Here is a 23,557-nt window from a genome sequence, read left to right on the forward strand (position 1 = left end):
GCCGGCGCTCCCTCCCTCTCACTGGGCGCAGACTGGGCGAGCTGCCCAGGGAGGAGAGCGAGCGCCTCCTCCTCTCCTGGAACCTCCAGAATGCGAGGACCCGCCCCCCGGGAGGGTGCCCCTGAGCAAACTCCCCGGCGGGACAGGACAGAGAGTGTAAGCCCGTTGCTGCGTTTACATTTCTCGGTTCAGTTCAACCCACGGGAGCACTGGGTGCTGGGTGGGAGGCGATACAGAGGGGTTGGGCCTGACTTATCAGCTGTGTGAAGTTGGGCAAGTTTTTAACTTCTCAGTCCATGTCTGCATTTAAGAAAATATTATCTACACTGCAGAATCTCCACTGCAGAATCTCCTTGAAGATTAAATGAGCCAGTCTGTGAGAAAGCTCCAAACCTTCAGCCTAAAGAGGCATCCCGCGGGTCCCATGCACCTGACCGGGTTCTGCTGTGCTGCTGTGTGCGTGGAGTCCCAGAGACAGCTGCCCAAGGACTTGCCCGAACTTGGCCACTTTGCAGCTGGTACTCTTCTTGCTGAAGGGCTGTTTGAGCACCCCAGGAACATGCTCCGGGGATTCGCTGGGCACCGATAGATGCGTCCTTAGGGTATCAGGCTTTCCTGGGGTTTTAGGATGTTGTTCCCATGGAGCAGGGTGAGGAAGTGAAGTGTGTTAACATGCTTTAAAACCTTTCATTGGGGGGTGCCTGGGTGGCTCAGTGGGTTAAGCCGCTGCCTTCAGCTCGGGTCATGATCTCGGAGTCCTGGGATCGAGCCCCACATCGGGCTCTCTGCTCAGCAGGGAGCCTGCTTCCTCCTCTTTCTCTGCCTGCCTCTCTGCCTGCTTGTGATCTCTCTGTCAAATAAATAAATAAAATCTTTAAAAAAAAAAAACCTTTCATTGGTCTCTCTCCTTAACCCTTGTAAATGCCAGAACTTTAGAGTTAAAAGGCCCTTAATTATCTTGTACTTAGAACCCCTGGTGCTTACTAGAGCCAAACCCAGGTCTCCTGATTTTTTTGTCTTTGGCAAAATCGCCATGTTCCATTGATGGTTTAATCTTCCATCCAGATAGATAATCTTACAGTCACATTGTGGGCTAAGGAGGCAACAAGTGGATTTTTGGGGGGGGGGGCGTGATTCAGTCCACAACAAGGATTCCATTCATGAGTTTAAGACAAATTTTCTTTGAAGCAAAATTAATAAATTTTTAACTCTTTACTGGGTTCCATGTAGCTCAGGAAGTCCCGAGTTCCTGCTTCCCTTCGGAGAACTTCTCCAAGTACTCCGTCTCCCAAGGTCTAGGATGGAACAGTGGAGAAGACAGTGGGTTTGGGATCAGGAGAGGTGTCTAGGAGTCCCAGCACTGCCGTTCATTAGCTGTATGTCTCCAGCGAGCCATCAGCCTCTTACTCCTGTGTGAGAGCACTGAGCAGACAGGAGTCTTCAGGACTGGGGTCCCCGGGCTGTCGCTACGGAGTCCAACCTTAACTCCTACATGTTAGAGAAGCTCAAAGACAAAGGGAGCGGTTCTTGGTTTTTCACCTGGGGCACTGGTGGGGCTGTCCAGGAGGTGAACGAGGTATTGCCACTGTTTTAGGACCGCTCTAGGTAAGCGTCCTCTGTCATGTAGAAAGAGGAGAGTTTCTTCGGTGTGTTTGATGGATGAGCCCCTCCAGTCAGGTCAGAGGCAGCCGGCAAAATGCAGTTAATGTGGAAGTGAGGAGGAATCGGCCCCATTGACTCCCGCCGTGGGTTCCCCCTGTGGCCATGTCAGAGTGCTCACAATTTCTCTCTTCACCCAGGGGACCACAGCAGAGTGACCGACGTGCTCTCTGTTTGCATATCTCATTTGCGGTCCTTAGACTCTGATCCCTGATATCCTCCATGTCTATGTTAGAATCCAAATCTTGGCTCTCCCGTTGAGCCCCAGGCCAGGCTAAATGATTTACCTCGAACTATGCAGCCAATAACTCAGAACCAGTCAGTGCTAGAGGGACCCACCATGTATGTAGAAGGTCAGCACTTCTGAGCCCAGGGATGCCAGAGATAGAGAGATGATGTTTTGGGCTGTCAGGTCAATCATGTAAAGTGTTAACGAGGCTTCCCGGCCAGAACCTAGGGTGTCTGAGGCCAAGACCCTTTGCTTGCTTTGTGTGCCCAGATTCCTGAATTTCTTGCCTGTTATAAGCAAGATACAATCAAAAGGGCTTCTGCTATGGACTGCTTTATGTCCCTCTTCCCTCAATTCATATGCTGAAGCCTACGCCCCAGTGTGACTGTATTAGGAGTAAGGAAGTATTTAGGGTTAAATGAGGTCAGAAGGGTGGGGCCCTGCTCCCATAGGATTAGTGTCCTTGCAAGTGGTGGTACCAGAGAGCTCCCTCTCTCTCCGCCATCTGAGGACACGGTGAGATGCTCCCCAGGGAGAGAGTTCTCAGCAGGAGCCAAATCAGTTGGCACCTTCATCACTTCCAGCCTCCAGAACTGTGAGCAACTGAGTTTCTGTTGTTGGAGCCTCCCAGTTTGTAATACTTCGCTGTGCTAACATAGCTTCCAGTCCCTATGCAGATCCTATTGCCAGCTGATGACCGGGAGAGATTATTTGCTACTTGAACCTTAAAAAAGAAGAGTTAATGCCTGTTTCCCTCACTCCAGGATTGAGTCATGGTGTGATTTTCTGACTTGGAGAAACAGAGTTTACCTTCACAGCAACCACAGAGTGTGTGGGTGAGAGAGAGAGAGCTAGGCAGGCACATAGACACACACACACACACACACACACACACACACACACACACACCTATTTCATTATGCATTTCCATATCTGTTTTTCATTCTTCTCAGCTCTGTCCTGAGCTCTCTGGCTTCCTCTTGGGTTCAGCACATGGTGACAATGAGAAACTGGGAGGAAAGAGCTGAAAATTTTGTTCTTTTCACTCCCCTCTTCCCCCCTCACTGGATTACCACGGACTGGCCCCCATCCTTGGCACCCTCCACCAAAACCCCTGCAGGGTTCTCCTCCAGCTACTTCGTGTGCTCGCCGCCTTCCATGTCTGCTGTCAAGTGGCTTCAGACGATGCAAAGTAAGTGTCTCGAAGTTCAGTAGATCAGAAATACAGGTCTGGAGGGGCTACCATCAAGGTGTTGGCAGGGTAGAGTGTGTTCCTTCTGGAAGCCCTAGGAGAGAACCTGTGTCCTTGCCTTCTGGTTGCGGCAAGCTGCCAGTGCCATTGACTTGTGGTCTCCTCCTTCTCCAAGTCAGCAAGGTCATGCCGGATCGCTCCTATGCTGCTGTTTCTGCCTCTCTCCTGCCTCCCCCTTCTTCTTTTAAAGACCCTTTGATTATATCGGGCCCACCTGATATACACAGCAAGGACAGAGATTGCGGTGACAGGCAGTGGTGACAGGTGTGTTCCAGGCTCTGCAGTGGGAAAGCTATAGGACGGTCTGGGTGATTGTTTGGAGATAATCCTCCAAATGGGGAAGAGATAATCCTCCCCATTTTAAGCCCAGCCAACCAGCAACCTTAATTTCTCTTTGCCATGTAATGTGACCTCCAGGATGTGACATGGACACAGGTTCTGGGGATTAGGATGTGGACGCTTTCGGAGGTGACCCCCGCAATCTACACCTGGGCTCAGGCCCCGCCCCCTTCTCCTTTCCCCAGCCCAGCCTGGCCTTGGCCCCTCCTCTGGCTGGTGCTGGCCTTGTCACTGCCCCCTGGCGGTCTTCCTCAGGTCTGCCCACATCTTGTCAACAGTCTCCTGGATGGGCTTCCATAAGGACTCAGCTCAAGCGTCCTGTCTGTTTTCTACTGGGACCTTGATGGATCTAGCGTATGTATATGATAAAGGACTCTTATCCAAAATACGCACAGAACCCTTCAAGCTCAACTATAAGAAAACCAACAACTCGGTTAAAAAATGGGCCAAAGACCTTTGCAGACACCTCAGCAAAGAAGACACACAAGCAAACATAGGAAAAGATGCTCCACATCATAAGGAATCAGGGAGACGCAAATTACAACCACCACGAGGTACCCCTACACCTCTGATAGGACGGCGAACGTCTGGAACCCTGACAGTGCCCGATGCTGACGAGGCCGGGAACAGCAGAACGTTCGCGCACCACTGGGGGATGCAGAGGGTGCAGCCACTTTGGAAGACAGTTTGGCGGTTTCTTACAAAGCTGAACATACTCTTACCATATGATCCAGCAATTGTGCTCCTTGGTCTTTACCCAAAGGAGTTGGAAACTTATGCCTACACACAAACCTTACGTGCGTACCGAGGATGGTAGCAACTGTAGTCAGAACTGCCCAAACTTGGGAGCAACTCAGACATTCTTCCATAGATGAATGGATGAACAGGCTGTGGTCCTTCCAGACGACGGAATAGCAGTCAGCGCTAGAAAGAAATGAGCTGTCAGACCAGGGAAAGACACGGAGGGCAGGAGGGATGAACAGGTGGGGTCCAGAGGATTTTTAGGGCAGTGAAACACTCTGTGTGCTACTGAAAAGGTAGAAACCACAGACCACACCACACCAGTAATGAACCCTCATGTCAACAGTGGACTTGGGGTGACAGTGATGTCAGTGTAGGTTCACCAGCTGTAAGAATTGTACTGATCAGGTGCCGGGATGAGGATCGCGGGGAAGGTGTGTCTATATGGGAACACAGTATATGAGAACTCTCTGTACTTTCAGATCAAATTTGCAGATCAATCTAAACTACTCTAGAAAAATTAAGTTTATTATGAAGAAAAAAACCCCCACCTGATGTGACTTTTTCCCCAGGCTTTGTCCTTGCCAATGTGTAGCCGAAGAGGAGCCAAGGGGAGAAAGTTCTGTCCAGAGGGGTCCCCACTGTGGCTGGGGTGACGTGACACAGACTCACAGGTAAGTCCCCTCCCTGTCACGCTCTACGTGTTGGATGAGGGGACTTTCTCCACTTCCTCCTGGCCACGGGATCCTCCCTGAGCTTGTCTCCTCTTCTGGGAAAGAGCAAACCTTGAAGATTAGAGAAGGCATGAGTGAGCAAAAACTAGGCCCATGGAAGGGGCTCAGAAATGTCCATTTTGACCTCATCCTTTCCCTTAAATGCCAAAGGATGGAAGACTCATGATGGGGTGGACAGATCTGGGCTCCGTGGAGGAAGGAGGGCTGACATGGGCCCCCAAAGTAGACAAATTTGAAAAGGAGGAGAGGATGGGAAGGGTGTTCCAGGAAGAGGTCAGAGCATGGGCTAAGGGAAAAGGGGAATGGGAAGATCCAGTGTTCTTGGGGGGTCAGCAGGTGCCCTCACTGACTCTGGCCTGGCAGCCAGGGGATTCTTCACAGCTGGGGGCACACGGCCGGGGAGGTGTCTCAGGGGAAATTCAGCTGGTCCTGGCCATGGCCCCTTGCGGCACTGATGGAAGTCAGGAGCTGTAGGGCCGGATATGCTGGAGAGTCAGCATCTGACAGGAGTCCCCAGGAGACACAGGCTGTTTCTTCATCTGTAAAATGGGGCTATTAATGCCTACATCAAAGTTATTGTGAGGGTTGATAGTTGCTGCTTCTTTCTGAGAGTCTAACCCACCCCAGGTAGGCATTGTGTCAAACACTCTCTGCACAGGGCCTCAAGTGTCCCCACAACAACCCAAGGAGGAGAGGCTCTATTTTTGTCCCTGTTTCCCAGATAAGGAAACAAAGGCCCTTAGGGGCTGAGGGAATTGCCTTGAGACACAACTGCTGCTAAGGGGAGGGTGAGAGCCAGAGCCCAGGTCTGTGTGACTCAGGCTGTGAGGTCTATGCGTCACCCGTGGCTTCTGGGCGCCCTGTCAGCGCTCACGTCCCCGCTTCTAGGTGAACTGGCCAGACCAGTGCTGGCTCTCAACAGCCTGACTTTGCAGCAAGACCCACGTCAGCCGGAACTCCGGCCTCGGAGCAGCACTGCCAGCAGCCAGGGCGTGAGCTCGCCTGGCCTCGGAGCTCCCAGGACCCCGCCCTGGCTCCTTCCTCCCGGAGTGTCCGCAGGGCTGCGTCCTCCTAACTGACACTGTGAGACAGACCTGCCGTGTTCAGAGTAGCTCCTGTCTGTGCAGTCCTGTCCCTCCGCAGATTTCTGGCTAAATGCTAAACATGACCAGGTATAATTACTCACAACCTTATCCTTCGTTGGTCATGAGGTTCTTAAAATATCTCGACAGCATGAATTAAAAATAGTAAGAGTGGTGGTGACCCAGCTCAGTAGAAGTGTCTCAAAGTGTTATTTTCTCTCCTATAGTTAACGACAGACACTTGGGGCGTTCAGACTATGGGAGGGGGTTGGTGTGGGGCAGGGGGATCCTGGCCCTGAGGCTGTGCACTTTGGTACCTCGGTAGCACTCTCTGTGCTTCTCCGGGTGAGCAGGGCCAGGGCCATCAGGGTGGCCAGGACCATGGGGACCCGAATGCAGGAAGCCTGGGATTGAATCCCGCCCTGCAACTCCCCAGAGGCAGCCCCCAGGGGAGCCACTGCCCCCAGAACCCATAAAGGGAGGGGCGCTTTCACCCCTTGCATTAGATAGGACACACCTGTCCTGTGTTCTGAACCTCACTCTCCCCACCAGCCCAGGTGGGCTCTGTCTGGATCAGGTCCTCTCCGGAGGGAAGGAGAATGAGCCAGGAAGAGTGAAACCAGAGAAGGCATGACCTGGGAGAAGTTGCAGAAGCGGGGCTGAAAGACATCAGGAGGTGGTTGGCCTCAGTGTCAGGGTCACCTGTCACCCGTTGCAGGGACACGAGGCGGAGCAGAGCCTGGAGAGGGAGACCCTCTCTGGTAAGAGCCGAGTCAAGGAACCTGAGCTGTCGTTATTCTAAAGCCCCTTCTTTTACGCTGCTGTGCTCTCGGGGGCCACCCTCTCCCTCTGGGTGGGATCTCGAGGTCCTGGTCAAACTAGGTCAGAGCCCCTGCACCTGTCTCTGCGGCGCACCCTCCACCCCCGTCTTGCTCATGAACGGCCCCCATTATAGCCTGCCCTCGCACCCTGCGGCAGGTCCCTCTGAGCCCGGGGCTCACGTGAGCCCAGCCCATCCCCATGAATCCAGGGCTCCTGGGAGGTTTCCAGGAGCGCATTTGAAGTCGGCCTGGCCCTTCTTTGCCACTTCCTGCTTTGTGACCCAAGGCCATTCTTCAAGTTCCCGTGTGAGGTCTATAATCTTATAGGGTGGGTGTGGACGACGTATACCAGAACACGGTTGGAGTACTCAGCTTGGGGGGTGGTATTCGAAACAGGTGAGCTGTTGCTGTGCCTGCTGCTGCTGCATGGGATAGAGGGGACAGCGGTGGCCTCTAGGGGTGGGTTCCAGGTCCCCAGGCTTCCTGACTCCCCCAGGTGTGTCCAGGCAACTCACAGAAGCGGGATTGGAGGAACCGAGAGAAAGGATCCCTGCGGCGGTGGTGGGAACCAGGGTGGAGGGGAATGTGGACGGGCTGCTTCCCGCACTGCAGGTGGCCCGGGAGCTGGTCTCTCCCACGCCTGCTGCTCTCAGCCTCCGCCTCCCCCGCCACCCACCTCTGGCCTTCAGAGCTGCGTGCCCTGGGGAAGTTAGCCCATCTAACTGGAACCAGGGAGGAGAGAATGGATAGGGCGCACAGGTGGCCACCAGCAGGGGTCATGGCTCCCACCCCGGTTCCACCAAGCTCACACAAACTGGCGTGTGCTGGGAGTCTCTGCTTCCTCCAGGAAACAGGAGGTGTCTGGTTGTTCGCTAGCCAGTCCCCAGGTGGGAGAGGATTTGCAATTCAACACTCTGCTCTTTTCCTGAGCCTTGTGACTTGGCCCTGCTCCTGGCTGTAAAGGGAAGCCGCCTGCTCTGGGCTCCATCCGCGCCCCCCCCCCCCCCGCCCGCCCCCAGCCTCCTGAGAGAAGCTGAAATCAGCTGCGTTGGGTCACTGATCTCTGGAGCTGGGTGAGGAGACAGCCAGCATCCCGAGGGCCGGGCCATGGAGGAGCAGGACCGTGGCGAGTCTACCTGGGAGCCCCCGCGGGGCAAGAGCTCCCCGGATTCACCTTGGTCGTGGGTAAGTGCCAGGGCTGGGCATGCTGGCACTGCAACCCCTGCTGGGAGTGCTGGTGGGGTTGTGGGGACCGGCTGTGCCCAGAGGCACTCACTTAGGATTGAGGCAATCACATTTCTCCAAATAAGAGGTGGGACCAGCTGTTCCCCAGGGGCTCCTGTGACGTGGAGACCACATTTATAGAGGAGGTTTTAGAATTTACTCAGGAATTTAAAGGATTTTTTTTCTCTGCCTTGGATGGAAAATGAGCAGTGATTGCTTCGATCATCAAGGCAGGGTTGCCGGGTGATTTGAGGCCTTCCTGCCTGCCAGGCAGAGAGCTGCTCACTCATGCTGCCTTCAAAGTGCATGTGGGCAAGGAGAGGCCCCGAGTGTTGATGTGACCTGCCCTTGTGCAGTCATTTGGTGTCCAGGAGCTGTGATGTGTGTGCTGTAGGCCTCCACCGGCCTCCAAAGCCAGAGGTGGTGCCGTTCTGCCCTTTTGGAGTCATTTGGTGACCTGGAGCTATGATATGTGTGTGCTGTAGGTGTAGGCCTCCACCGGCCTCCAAAGCCAGAGATGGTGCTGTCCTGCCCTTTTGGAGCTCACACTAGATGCCAGGGCTTCGGTTCAGAAGTTTAAGCCTCTACGCAGAAGCAGGGGGTGCTCAGATAACCTCAAGTGGAAGGAGGCACTGGGCTGTGTCTTCGGTTAGAATTCATGACTTGCTGTTTCTTCCAGAGGACTGGGGATTTGGTTGCCATGAGGATAATGTGTGAACCTCCCCACCCCCCACCAGTGGTATCTGGCCGTGACGCTCTGCTTCTTGTCCTTAGCAGCACAGGCTGGGGTTGTGCTGGACGTTTCCACATGCCTTGGAAGCAGAGCGAGCTGGGGCTTTCTGCCTCCGAGGGAAATAGAGTTAGGGGTGTGGCATCCATGAGGCCGCTGGTTCCCCGAAGCACCTGTCCTTGTCACTCTGGGCACGTGCATCCTCAGGGTGGTTCCTTCCCCTTCAGGGGCAACAAGTCCTGCTGGGAACCTGCTGCAGGTGCTCAGGCTGAAGTGCAATGCGGGTGCTCGACCAGGAAATGGGGCACGGGTTCTGCTCCTGACTCAGCCACCATTTGCCAATGGCCCCTTGAGCGAGTATTTTCTATCCAGGAGTGGACAGATGCCGACAGAAGAGTTACCTGAGGCTGGTCACTGACCCTCTCCCCAGGGACAGGCTGAGGACAGGAATGGGGCCACTCTCAAGGAGTGCTGTGTAGACCAACAGCTCTCACACTCAGATTAAATAGACTGGTTCTGGGGGTAGTTGGAGATTAAGACAGCCGTGTCTTGTTGCCATTCCTGGAATGTGTCTTTCACCCAGAGCAGCTCCGTGTTCTGCGAGAGCATCGCTGCTCCCCCATAATGCTCTCCCACATCCATGATGGGGACCCCTGGTCTCTGCCACCCCGGGTTGTTACTGTGAGGATCTCTCTTGTACAGCCCATGCAGACACTGTCATTCCCATCTGACAGTTGAGGAAACCGGCTGTGAAGCTGGGACTTGCCCACAGGAGCTCGGGGGCTGCTGGGAGGTGGGGACAGGAAGCTGGTCCCCTGGGGCCAGTACAGCCCTTTCTTGCATCCTGGGCACTCTACAGACATTGTGATCTGAGGACGCTCTGACAGTATCCGTTCTTTGCTTATATGTTTTGGTTATTAGTTGTATCTTCTGATTATAAAAGCATGTTCATTATAGGAGATCTAGAATATTTAGCAGGGTGCAGATAAGATAGTGAAATGTCGGTCATCTGCTGCTCAGGGAGCCTGGGGACTTTGTTTTTTTTTTTTTTTTTTTTTTTTTTTTTTTAAAGATTTTATTTATTTATTTGACAGAGAGATCACAAGTAGGCAGAGAGGCAGGCAGAGAGAGAGAGGAAGGGAAGCAGGCTCCCTACTGAGCAGAAAGCCCGATGTGGGGCTCGAACCCAGGACCTGGGATCATGACCTGAGCCGAAGGCAGCGGCTTAACCCACTGAGCCACCCAGGCGCCCCGAGCCTGGGGACTTTGTAAAACAGAGGTCACGCTTCAGTTCCCTAAGGCTCATTCTAGTTAAGCCACAGAAAGAATTTCAAATCCACTTCTTGTCCTTTTTTATCCCGTACCCCTTAGCCCCCACCCTGCCCTGAGCGCTTGATGTCAAAGCCCTGAGCTGTGTAGCGCCTGCTCTGTGACTTTCTGCCTGCGAGGTGGGGAGCTGGGGAGGCCTCTCTGGCAGGAGAGGGTGATAGGCCCGGTGGACCCTGGAGCTGCTGTCCTGCTCCTGCAGGGTCTCCGCCCCCAGAGGCAGGGTCTGCAGGGGCCCCAAGCCCAGGTTTCTGTAGTGTCTGGAAGAACTGGACCTGCTGTGCCGAGGGCCCGTTGCAGCACGGGGATGCCAGGAGCCCAACCGGCAGCGCCAGTGAGAGGCCTGGCCTCCTTCTGCTGCTGGGGGCCTTGAGTCCTGGACTAGCCTCTGGATGGCAGGGAAGGCCAAGTCCAAAGTCAGGCTGCCACAAAGCAGAACTGGAACGCAGAGCAGGAAGCTGAGGCAGACACCCAGGTGGACTGGCGGCCGTGCAGGAAGGCGGGCGGAGGCTGCAGTCTGGAGAGCCGGCCAAGCAGGGCGGGAGAGGCTGGAGCTGCGGCTGCCAGGGCCGGGAGCCCAGGCTGGGCTGGCTGCTTCTGGGAAAGGTAAAAGTGCCCCAGCCATAGTGGGGTGCTTTCATTCCTGGGGCTGGGGAGGGGCAGCTGATAGAGCCCTGAGTCCTCGGGGACACCTGTTAACTTGGCGCCATTGACCTGTGGCATTGGCTGTAAGCATTCCCAGGGCCGTGGGCTTCATCGCCAGGCGCCGAGCATATACAGAGCTCTGCGGGGCCCAGAGGAATGGGGGCGACCTGGTCTCTACCAGCAGGAGGTCAAGGCAGAATGTGAGTGGGTGGGCCTGCTCTCTGCCAGCTGCCAAGTTCACAGGAGCACAGATCAGGAGCAATTCCAACTGGCAGGGCCAGGGAAGGCGTCTCAGAAGCTGGCATTGGAGCCAAGCCTTGGAGGAGAGTAGGATTTCAATAAACAGAGCACAGGGGGTGGGGTGGGAGGGCCAGGGGGATTGGAGCCTTCTAGACTGAGGGCTCAGCGTGAAAAAAGGCTGCGTTTTGAGAGGACAGGGCGTTCTCCTCAAGCTAAGTCTGCAGGTTTTGTTCCTCAGGCCATTGGGGGGAGTTTAATTCTCCTTAGCAGGGGGATGTGTGGTGCTTCTCATCTTGGTCAGGCACCCAGGCTGTGAATGCAAGCAGCAGTGGCCAAATATGTGGGACCTGATGTGAAACTGGGGGGGGGGCAGTGTACAGGAGCCATAGGGTCTGGGCTCAAGCCCCAGTTTTGCCACTTTCAAGGTTTGATTTCCTGGAGCCGTAATTTTCTCATCTGTATAATGGGGCATACAAGCCCTAAGAATACAGTACTCGTCGGTACGTGGTAGGTGAAACTATTACAAGTAATGACACCAAACCTGAACTCAGGTGGCCTGTAGTTGCAGGTTGGGCTGCGGATATCACGTTGAAGAGACATCAGATCATCGACGCTGGGATCACTGGTCTTAGTAAGCAATGTAGGAGGAAGTACACAAACCTGGACCCCTGGGTCTCCTCCTATGGAGGAGAATTTGGACTGTGGTCTTCATCCAGCTGTTTTAGCTCAGCATTCAAGGCTTCTCCAGACCTGGCCTCCCCTTCCTTCTCTTGGCTGTGTTCTCTGTTCTCAAGGGCTGCTCATCGAGCGCCTTTCTTCCGAGGTGCTGAGCCAGTCGGCTGAACTGGGTGTTCAGGGAGGTGACCGTCAGGAACCCAGACCCATCCCACCACCTCCAGGCCCTATAGACTTGGGGCTGGGATCTGGGTCTCAGCTGCCCACAGTATGTTTGCTGCCTGGACTCTGTCGACAACGCTGACTGGAGGTCCAGGCAGAGGCCAGATAGTACCCCCCAGGGCCCCTTTTTTTTGGGACTTCTGGGGCCCCAGCCTCCGACAGTGGTGAGGGCATAGAAAGATGGACTCAGGGAGAGGGTCCACCTCTCTCCAAAGCCCCAGCTGACCTGAAATCCCTGTTAGCCCACTCAAGAGCCTCGGGTGGGCCCGATCCCTCCCAGTCCAGTGTGTATCAGTGGAGGACAGAGGCAGAGAGAAAAACCATAGGAAGCAATCCTCTTAGCCCTCCCTCCGGGGAAGCAGAGCCATGGCGGCCTTGCTCCTCCTCCCAGGGTCCGCCCCCCCACCCCCCTCCCGGGGTCAGGTGGAGCGGTAGGGAGTGTGGAGTGCCCTCTGGAGGCGCTGCTCTGCCATTGCAAGCAGCGAAACGACCGACCTCCCGGTCCTACAGCCCAGCCTGCGACCCGTGGGACTCTCACTAGTGAAGATTCAGAAGTTAGGATGAACCTCGGTGGTGCCCAAACAAAGCCAGCCATCACTGGGTCCAATCTGAATTCCTCACCATCGTATTTTCTGTGATTTAACTCCTTGCAGCGAAATGCTGTCGGCGTACATTCCATATCTCACCCAGAGATGCTTTCTCGGCCCACGACGGTCCCGCTCATCCTTGGAGACCCAGTTCCAATGCCATCATCTTTGCAAAATATCATGGAGCCATTGAGGTTCGTGAGGTAGCACCTGCATTTTATTCATCCTGTGTTTCTGATTTGTTTTCCTTTTATGAAATTGGATTTGCAGGGGGAAAAGCCCCAGATGCTGCTTTTAAAATCTGAGTGCAGCTAGCACCTTGTGCTCTCTGCCTGCTCTGTTCAGTCCTTATTCACCTTATCCTCTCTTTCCCGCTGAGCTGGGAGCTCCTGAGGGCTGTGAGGGTTTCTCTGTCTTGGTGTCCTCACAACACGGAGTGCAGAGCTGTGTTGGCCTGGGTCAGTTGGGTTTGCCTCTATCGTCCTGATATAATTATGTCTCATAACCCCTTTTGCTCTCAGAAGCGTCTGGAATGGAATGATCACCCTACCTATCGTGTACCTTTCAGGCTACATCTGTGCCTGGCTTTGGAGCAGTCCCCTAACCCCCTGCTTGTTCCCAAAGGTCCTTGCTCACTGTCACTCAAGGATCCCAGTCGCCTCCCCTACCCCTCCGGTCAGGGCTGGAGCTGGGTGAGGGTTTTGTATGGTGGCGACGTGTTTCATGGAAAGATTAGGATCTCAGGTCAGTGCGACAGGCAGAAACTGTGTGTGGTCCAAGTCTGTTAGGATGCAGGTCCACGTCAGCCACTGCTCCTGGGCACGTCAGCAATGATGGTTGGGGGAGGAGGATACACTGACTCCCTGTTCGGGTTCACAGCCCAGCTCTGGAGCCTCCTGGCTGGTGACGGACCTTCCGCAGCCTCGTTTCTTCATCTGCAAAATGGATTTCCCGAGACTAAGTGGGTTAAAAGCTGTGAAGTGCTCGGTATGCACGTAACTGGTGTTGCCTCTTATGAGAGGCAACATGGACCTGTTTTCTGGAGCCTTAGAGCAGATTTCTGTTCTTTCTGCAAGGCCTGGCACTGGGGCTTTCTGGCACAATGTGATCTCTGTCCTTGAGCGTTATACTCACAAGGGGTGTGAGCTGTTTACTCCATGAGACCCGCCGACGACGTGAGAGAGTTGGGAAAACAGCAGCTCTGTACTTTCCATTCGAGAACTTTCTGGGGAGTTACCTCCTGGCGTGAAAACAGCAAGAAGACCCGTACACTTGAAATTATTACTATTTTTCTTTCCCTCCTTCTCTGTTTTACCAACAGTATATATAACTGAATGCATTTAAATTGAAAGTATGGATATAACGAGGACTCCACTCTTTGCCAACGAGAAACGTATTTTTTTTGGCCCATGTGTTGGCACGATTGAGAAGCAATATGCTGAGATGTTCAAGAGCCGTAGACTCAGAGTGTGGAAGCCGGGGTGCAGCCCTGGCATTCCAAATGACTGGGTATGTGACCTTGAACAAGGTCACTTCGCTGAGAGACTCAGTTTCCCTGCCTCGCCCTGTGAGGCTCAAATGAGAACTTTGCAAACCATGGAGCCCCCCAGATGCAGTTTAACTCTGGGGGGTCTGCTGTGCGTGCTCTCGGCCCTGTGCGTGCCACAGAAGGAAAGCAGAAGGGGTCGAATTTAAAGGAGAGGCAGCAAGCTGAAAACTGCACGAACTGATGTGTATCCTGTAATGGAAATCACATTGATTTTTGTGTTCTGATATTCTAAAATGTGAAACGATGTGGCCAAAGCCCGGGAGAAGGGGCTGAGTGGGCACGCTCCGCACGGGGAGGTCGGGACACTGACGGCTGGTGCGTGCAGAGCTCGGACCACCTCCCGCAGCGAGGCATCCCAGGAGGCCGGCTTGTGGTGGCAGGGGGGCCTGGAGCTGAGCCACAGGGTGAGAAAGGGGGCTGGGAAGAAAGAAGGTGAGAACAAGCAGTCTGGGCTGACTGGTGATTTGGAGAGCCACAGGTGCACACGTCCGGCTCTGCGGAGGGGGGAAGACCCGGGCAGGACCGCCCCTCCGAGTGTGCCCGGCACCTGCCCCAGCAGCTGCTTCTGGCCTTGACGAAGCTGCTTCCAGCCTCCCTGATCATCCCTGAGCCCCCACCTGCTCCAGACCTGGCCATAGAGGTAGGAGGGACCACAGGCACCCCTAAGTGGCCATGAGCAAGGACCTCTGGGAACAGAAGGTTCTTCGTTTTTACCCTTGGCTGACAACCCTGCTTTGCCAAGGTTATTGTGCGGGTAGAGGGGGTGGGGTTTGCACCATATTCATTTTCTCTCAGCAGCTGCATGACAAAGGTGTTGGAAGGATCTGTGCAGAAAACATAAATGCACTGACGACCCCATGGGGATGGTAGAGTTTGTGAGCCCGCAGGCTGCTGTCATGCAGGTCCTCGGTGACCTGAGCGGTGGCCCTGGGTCTGAGCTGGCTTCCTAAGCTGGAGCTCCTGCCTTTTTCCAGAGCCAAGAATGCTTTGACGTCGGCCGGCACGTCTGCAGGAGCAAGGGCCCGTTGGGGCACATGGCCGTCTTGTCTTCTTGTTTAGGGAAGAGGCACCGTGACACCGAGGTGGGGTGTGGGGGTGGAGCTGGGGTGGGTCAGAGCTGGTGCCAAAGTCTTCAGGGATCCTGGTGGGGAGGGGAGTGGGGGAAGAGCGGGGCGGAATTGGGTGGCACGTATGCTGATGTGACCTTTCCCTGGGAAAGATTATTCTTAATCGTGAGAGAATGCATATCCCATTTGAGGGACGTTAAAATACTTTTCTTTTATGAAAAAGATTATAAATATATGCACTTTCCTTTCTGTTGTTGTTGTTGAGAGAGAGAGAGAGAGAGAGTGGGGGGTGGTGCAGAGGAAGAGGGAGAGAGCAAATCTCAACCAGGCTCCATGCCCAGTGCGAAGCCCGATGCGGGGCTCGATCTCATGACCCTAAGATCATGACCTGAGCTGAGATCAAGAGTCGAACTTTCAAACGACTGAGCCACCAGGTGTCCCTCCTTCCTTCCTTCTTAAGATTAAGAAGTTGATAACTTTTTGTCAGTTACCACCCATGCTCCCTGGAACAAAGAGTAAAATATTATTGTCTTTTCATTTCTTTGTTCATTCTGGTGGTAATACTTGCTAGTTTCTGCTATGTGGCAGGTGTCCTCTGGGCACTGGAGGGGGAGCAGTGGTTGAGCCCAAAAGTATCCTGCGCTCCTAGAGCTGACATTCTAGGGGGAGGAGAAGAGAATGAGCACATGAATAAGTAGACCGTGTGCCAGATGGAGAAGGGGCTGATGGGGGACTTGAGCAGGGGGAGGGGGACAAGATGGGAGAAGGACGTGGCTTTAAGGGAGAGGTCAGGGCAGACCTCCCCAGGAAGGTGACACTTGAGCACATCCTGGGAGCTGGCAAGGGAGTGAGCGGAGCTCACGGTAGGTGTCTAGGCCCTGGGGCTAAAGCTCCCAGGCTTTGGAACTGCAGGAAAGGCAGTGTGGTTGGAGCAGAGAGAACAGGGGAAGAGAAGGAGGTCACGTCAGAGCCCCCCAGCAGCGCTCCCTGCCGCTGCATGGTAAGTGCGTTGGCATTGACCCAATGAGACAGGAGGGCTTTCGGGGGGACTTGGGGTTGCCTTGTACTGCACCCATGATGGGGACCAGGCTGCTGGCCCTTGGCTGGTGGGACCAAGTCAGAGGCTTTTGTGGTAATCCCAGTGGTGGCAGGGGAGGGGTGAGGGGTGGACGCCAGGGAAGGCCTCGGCTAGAAATGTAACTTCAGTCTCTGAAGTAGAGGTTAAGAACCCCAGACCTGGTGCAGCCTCTCATTTCACAGGTGGGGAGACTGAGACCCCAGAGGGCCCTTGGCATGTTTTCTAAGACTCCAAATCCTAGTTTGCTGACCTTTCATGCAGGAAAAGTACATAAATTCTCTTTGAACTTCTCTTTGCCCTTGTAATGGGGACACACTTGGTCTTGCTGCTTTTTCCAGATGTTTCCCTCTGTTTCCCTTCTCTTTTCTCCTTTTGTTCCTTAAGATTTCTCCTTGTACCTCTGCTTATCCAAGCTCATTTCTTCTTTCATGGTTTATGCTCAGCTAATAGAGAACCTGGGGGAGGGATCGCCACCACTGGTGGCCTTCTGACCCTTCGAGGTCTTGTCCAAATGCAGCTTTGCCTTGAAATCCCAGCTGGGAGTGAGGCCTCCATTCTCAACCATCAACTTCCTTTTGGAACTTGCATGCACTGACTTTCACTGGAGTTAAGACCGGTCTGCCCACCCCTGGCACACAGCAAGTGGTTGGCATTTGTGGAAGGAAGGTGAATGAATGAAATGACAAGGTGAGCCCATCTGAGTTATCATTTGATGGTGAGTTTTGGCCTGGTCTGGTCTTCACTGATGTGCCCAGACCCCCACCTCGTCCCATTTTAGCTCTAAGATTGTCCACAGCCATCAGGCTGCCGTTTGGGGACACGCCGCCCATTGTGGGTGGGATGCACTTGGAGAGGGAGGAACCACACTTCACGTAGGCCCCAGGAGCAGCCTAGAGATGGCTCTGGAGTTAGTCCCCGATGGGAGCTGAAGACCGGAGTGCTAGGACAGATCGACTCTGGGAAAGAGGCAGACTGGTGCCAGAGTGTCTGGCCCGGATGGGTTACTCCCGAATGCCTGAGGCTGGTGGCTATTGGCTGGAGGACAAGTGGTGTGTGGTGTGTTTTGTGGGTGAGCTGGTCTGATTTAAAGGCCACAGGATCGGGGTGGACGGTCACCGCCCAGGCCCTGAGCAGAGCGCATGCCCTTTGGGAAGAGCGTACCCCTCCCATGCGGGCGAAGGAGAGGATGCCTATGCCTGAGGCCCTGTGGGCTCCGACACTGTCCTCCTGTTATTGTCTTCCCACGCAGGGCCCCACGGATATGTGTGTCACGGGGTGTGCGGCGGGGATGCAGGGGTCCAGCTGCTGGAGCAGAGAGCCCGTTTCTCATCTCTCCCCCTTGGCCCTAGCTGCTGGGCGGGGAGGGGGGTGGGGGCGGCTAGGTCAGAGTTTCCTTTAGTGCTCATCTGCAGGCTAATGCCGAGTCTAGATTTCAGGAATACTTCTCTCTGTTCCCTCCCCTCCTTCCAAATCCTGCTCCGTTTCACCGCTTTTGATCTGTTTTCAAACACTTCTATTACCTGGTGTGTTTTTCTTTCTAAGCTGCTTGAGATCCTTTTTGGATTTGATAAGAAATATAAGCCGTTCATAAGCAGAAGTTTGGAAGACAATTACCTATTTAAAAAAATATTATTTAGACAAGACTGACACGAAAACTTGACGTTACGGGCATGTGACTGCTGATGTCGCTTCTTGGGGGTCTGTAGCTGGGGCTCGGGGGGACGCAGAAAGGAAGTGACGTTTCCTGTAGTGGCCTCAGCCAGGCAGGACCGGAGGGGTTGCCTGTGAACTTCTGAAGAATTCGTTGTTCCTGGAATGAAGACGGGGGAGAGGAGCGCGGAGAATTTGAACAGGGCGGGGGTCTGGGTTCCAGGCTCACCGTGCGGCTCTGGGCAGGGCCGCTCTCATGTTGGGGCAACCACCGCCCCTGCCCCCGGCAGCTGACCGCGGGACACACGAGACGCTGCGTGGGCAATCGCAGGCATGGGGCGCCCGCTCGAAGGCAGCCTCGCCGACTGTCGTTTGGTTGCGGGGTGGAAGCTGTATTCATCAGGTGGTTTTAGAAAACAAGGGTGAGGCAGGGCTGCTGCAGGGTATCCTGAGGCCTGTGGGCTGTCCGGAGCACCGGCTGAGGGGCACGTGGGGGCCGAAAGCCAACCTACACTTCGCTCTCCAAACCTGCGGGACTCTGGGACTGAGGCTGGCTGGCACCGGGAGGAAGGACACCTTTGTGAAATCTGTCCATCTAGAGGGGTCCTTCTCATTCACTCTGCCAAGGGCCTCTGGGGCCACCTGTGGCCCCGGGGAAGCGGCTTGACCATGCTTTCCAGCACCTGCACTCCCCCACCAGGAACGCCACGGGCAGTGAGAACGTCCGCAGACCGTTCCCTGTACTTGGAACAAGCATGTGGCACCTGGTGAGGCTGCAGAGATGGTGAGCTCGGGGGGGGGTGGGGGCGGTTGGGGGCCCATCTTAGGCTCCCTGGCTTCTCCCCAGCCAACTGCCTCCTGCTCAGTCCCAACCTCCCTCCCTCTCTTCATGCCCTGCTCCGCCAGGGCTCCATGCCCTGGAGGCCCACTTGACCCTCTGGAATCACAAGCTGGAATTTTTTTTTTTTTTAACCCCAGTGCAAGGCTCAAACTCACAATGATCATGAGATCAAGACCTGCCTTGAGATCAAGAGTCAGTTGCTTAACTGACTGAGCCAGCAGGCACCTAGCACAGGCCGGAATTCTCTCTGGAGCGACACAGAGTAACAGTGTCCCGCCTCAGACTGGTGGGCTGAGCCTTGCTGTATGGCCGTGGCTGGGAGGACCCTATTCCCATGCCCCCTGCATCCTTCAGGCCCTGCTTGTTCCTCGGTTACCCCCCAAAGAGCAGCCCTTTGGAGGGAGCCTTGAATTACTCTCAGCTGGTGACCCGGAAAGAGCCCACCCCCACCCCCAGAGGGCGCTGTCACACTGGGGACGCAGGCCGGGTCCTGGGGCAAAGATCAGGCCTCCCCTGCCCCGTGCAAGGTGCGGGGGGCGGCAAATGAGAAACGGGTTACTACATAAAACATTTTTGCCAGCAATGGGAGAGTTCTGCTGAAATTCCCGAGTGAATTCTCTTTATCTAAGGACATGGTGATTTGAATTTCCAAAGTCACTCAAAAAAAAAAACGCAATGGGGACTTGGCGAGTGGGTGTCTTCCCCTGATTTGACCTAAGCAGAAATTGAGTTTATTAATAGCTGTTTGATAGACACTTCACCGTTAATGGTGAAGCAAGACGGCATCAGGTTTCTGGGTTTTATCCAGTTAGAAATGCCCAATGGGTTAGAGGTTACCTGATGGAAAGAGAGAGAACAGTTAGTCTTACACGGTGAACCCTGAGCAGCTCTCTGGTGTATGGCATTTTGCAAACATTGAATTATTCCCGGTTTATAGATAAAAGGAAGTGCGTTCACAGTGTTAGTGTCCAGGAGTATTGTTGTTGTTAACTGAGCGCTTTCAGATGCTAGGCTCCCGTGACGCATCGTCCCTTCTGTCTTATCAACCCTCCTAAGAACTTCGTCAGTAGAGTCATAGCCTCAGTAGAGTCATAGCCTCAGTTTACACACAGGGGAGCTTAGAGAGATGATAACCAGCAGCAAAACCGAAATTCCAGCATGGGCCTCCTGCTAATAAGACCCCTGTCTCTCCACCAGGAAGGCTGCCTTCCTAGTTTTCTGGGGAGAGCATTTGTAGGAATGAACTCCGACCGTCCCGGAAACCAGTTCTCCCAGCTCTGCGTGTCTCTGCTTAGCACCTGAGAGTGAGAGTGAGCTGGAGAGTGAGAGAGGGACGTCCCCATCTCCCTCAAAGGCTGGTCACTTTCCAACGACTCCTGGTGCCCGGTGTCTCTTAAACCTGATGGTGGATGGGGTGGGGAGTGGCAGGAAAGACACCGCTCTCCATGGGCCCTGCCCTTGGAAACTTTTTGATGAAGGAAAAGCCTTGAATGTTGGTTTGGAAGAGGCCTTGCTGGCGGGTCATCTGATGTAGCCTCACACGCAGAGCTGGCCTCACAGGAGTTTTGTTGCCCCCAGGCTCAGACATTAGAGTCACAGACTTCCCAAACAGTACAGAATCCGAACCTACCAGGTTGGGCCCAGGCATCTCTGTTTTTCTCAGAAGTTCTGCTGGTGGGGCGCCTGGGTGGCTCAGTGCGTTAACCCTCTGCCTTTGGCTCAGGTCATCATCTCAGAGTCCTGGGATCGAGCCCCGAGTCGGGCTCCCTGCTAGGCGGGGAACCTGCTCCCCGACCCCAACCTGCCTGCCTCTTTGCCTGCTTGTGATCTCTGTCTAATAAATAAATAAAATCTTAAAAAAAAAAAAAAAAAAAAGAAGTTCTGCTCGTAATTGCGCTGGGCGCTAAGACATAATTCCCATCACGCTGGGCTCCCGCAGCTCTTTGTCCAGTGAGTTCTTCCTTGTCCTTCAAGGCCCAATTTCCTCTTCTGCCTTTGGAGACCCGATGAATCCCACCTTCCTCCAGGGTCTGTGGTCATTTGTGGCCGTCAGTCTGAGTGCTTGCTTGCTTCGTTGTACTGATTGGTTCTACAGCGTTTTTTTGTTTTTGTTTTCCATTTTTTTTTGTTGGAGTATGAATTTTTTTTTTTAAAGATTTTATTTATTTGACAGAGAGAGAGACACAGTGAAAGAGGGAACACAAGCAGGGGAGAGGGAGAGAGAGAAGCAGGCTCCCCACTGAGCAGGGAGCCCGATGCAGGGCTCGATCCCAGGACCCTGGGATCATGACCTGAGCTGAAGGCAGTTGCTTAACCAGCTGAGCCACCCAGACGCCCCTGGAGGACGAACTTCTTAAGAACAGAAACAGTGCCATGCAGATCTCTGGTCGCCGAGCACCTGACGGGTTCTGGGTGTGAGAAGAGGCTCAGTGAAGGGAAGTGGGAGGTTGAGCATTGTCAACCCATCATCTTAGCTGGACCCTCTGATGCTTCCCAGAATCAGCTCCCTCTCTTTCTAATATATAAAAACATATTAAAATAAATATATCTAATAAATAGAATAAATGAATATCTATAGTAAAATATTATATGTAAATATAGTAAATATATAAATATATACTTATATATAATATACCTTATATTATTATATAATAAACAGAAATATGTCTGTATATTATATGTTTACTTATATGTATATATGCATAGATAAATTTGAAGTGACTATATCCTTCTAAGATATGCAGACAATATTCATGACCCTACTATGTCTTTCCTTCTCCAGACTAAATATGCCCCGTTCCTTCACTGGTTCTTTGTCATGAGATAGATTTCTGGTTCTATTGATATCCATTTACACTCTTTGGGAGGATTCTAGCTGGTCAGTGTTCTTCTTAAAGCTTCTCTGACCAGTGCAGGGGCTAATGTCCTCTGGTCTTCCTTGTTCTGGATCTCATACATCTCTCTTTTTCTTAGATCAAAGCATTCACAGTTAACTGCTGGTGGCTAAGACTTCCTTATCTAGTAGTTACGCAGTTGACTTTTTGAGTCTCAGTATATCTGTCTTAAATATCATTCCACTGATTTTAGACCCATGAAAGTCCTTTAGTGCTTTAATTTTGTTATCCAACATACTAATTTTATTACATCTGGTAATCTGCCTTCCTTGCTTTCCTTTCCTGACTTCCACTGAATTGATAATTGAAAAAAATATTTTTTCATTCTTATTTCCATTTTTCCTCAGAAGATTACATGACTATAGATCAAATTCCCATTCCTTTAGTGGTTCTCCTTAATTTTTGGATATAACTTATTGTTGAATGCAGTTTAACATTAGTTATTTCTTTTTTGTAAGGTTTTATTTATTTGTGGGGGGAGCGCCTGGGTGGCTCAGTCATTAAGCATCTCCCTTTGGCTCAGGTCACGATCCCAGGGTTCTGGGATCAAGTGCTGCATCAGGCTCCCTGCTCAGCGGGAAAACTGCTTCTTCCTCTTCCACTCCCCTTACTTATGTTCTCTCTCTCGCTCTCTCTCTCTCTGTGTCAAACAAATAAATAAAAATCTTTAAAAAATAAGGTTTTATTTATTTGAGAAAGAGAGAAGGGGATAGAGCATGAATCAGTGGGAGGGGAAGAAAGAGAGGGGGAAGCAGGCTCCCCGCTGATCAGGGAGCCCAATTTGGGACTTGATCCCAGGACCCTGAGATCATGACCTGAGCCGAAGGCAGACACTTAACTGACTGAGCCACCCAGGCGTCCCTAAAATTATTTGTTATTTCTATTCTGCCAAATATCACCTAGATCTTATCTCACTTTAACCACCACTGAGTGCACTCCCCTCTTGCTGCTTGTGTTTAGAGTTTTGCTTTTTGCCTAAACTTTGATGATTTTTCAGTATAAAATTTAAATAATGAAAATTTCCAACCTCTTGGATCCATATGTGGACTTCCTGCTGTTTCTTGTATCCCACACCTGCCATCTGGATTCGCTTTTCCTTTTGCTGGTGTACCTCACTTGACTGTTCTTTCAGTGAGGTTTATAGGAGATAAATTCCTTTAGTGTTTGCATACTCAAGGTGTCTTGCTTGAATCGTAGTTTAGCTGAGTATAAAATTCTAGGTTGACTAGATTGACAGTTGTTTTGCTTTGGTATTTTAAAAAAGTACTAGTCTTCTGTGAGACTTTTTAGAAGTTTCTTCTTTGCCTTTTATGTTCTGCTGTGTCACTACAGTGTATGTAGAATTATTATTATTTTTTAAAGATTTTATTTATTTATTTATTTGACAAATCACAAGTAGGCAGAGAGGCAGGCAGAGAGAGAGAGAGGAGGAGGAAGCAGGTCTCTGCTGAGCAGAGAGCCCAATGCGGGGCTCGATCCCAGGACTCTGGGATCATGACCTGAGCCAAAGGCAGAGGCTTAACCCGCTGAGCCACCCAAGCGCCCCTGTAGAATTATTTTTATCTGTCCTTCTTAGTGCTCAGAGGCTAGTGTCTCTCATCACTCAGGTCTTTCATCAGTTTTGAATGAAAGTTGGACATCTCTTCAAAAGTCTCTCCTCTGTGATTTCCTTATTCTGTTTTCTGGAGCACTTCTTGGACACAAACTGTTTTCTGGAGCACTTCTTAGAAACAACCTGTAGCTTCTCACTGTATCCTCCATCCCCTTCCTGCTCTTTTCTTTCTTTCTTTTTCTCTTTGATGTGCAGTGCTGGTTGAGTTCTTCCTTACTATATTCTAATTCCCTATTTCCCTCTTTTACTGGTTCTCTTTTTTTAAGATTTTAAAAATTTATTTGTCAGAGAGATAGGGAGAGCACAGGCAGGCAGAGTGGCAGGCAGAGGCAGAGGGAGAAGCAGGCTCCCTGCAGAGCA

At 52.7% G+C, this 23,557-nt stretch overlaps 1 protein-coding gene across 2 annotated transcripts in view; it reads left to right on the top strand.

Annotated features, from left to right (window-relative positions):
• Positions 1-7,896: 7,896 nt before the first annotated feature.
• LPIN1 (lipin 1) overlaps positions 7,897-23,557 on the top strand; it is a 130,670-nt gene continuing 115,009 nt past the window's right edge. For both annotated transcript variants that reach the window (XM_047743739.1, XM_047743740.1), the window contains exon 1: positions 7,897-8,042. In XM_047743739.1, coding sequence (XP_047599695.1) covers positions 7,965-8,042 — 78 coding nt within the window. In that variant the 5' untranslated portion in view covers positions 7,897-7,964. The remainder of the gene's footprint in view (positions 8,043-23,557) is intronic.

This window comes from Lutra lutra, chromosome 9 (genome assembly GCF_902655055.1).
Source record: "Lutra lutra chromosome 9, mLutLut1.2, whole genome shotgun sequence".
NCBI classification, from domain to species: domain Eukaryota; kingdom Metazoa; phylum Chordata; class Mammalia; order Carnivora; family Mustelidae; genus Lutra; species Lutra lutra.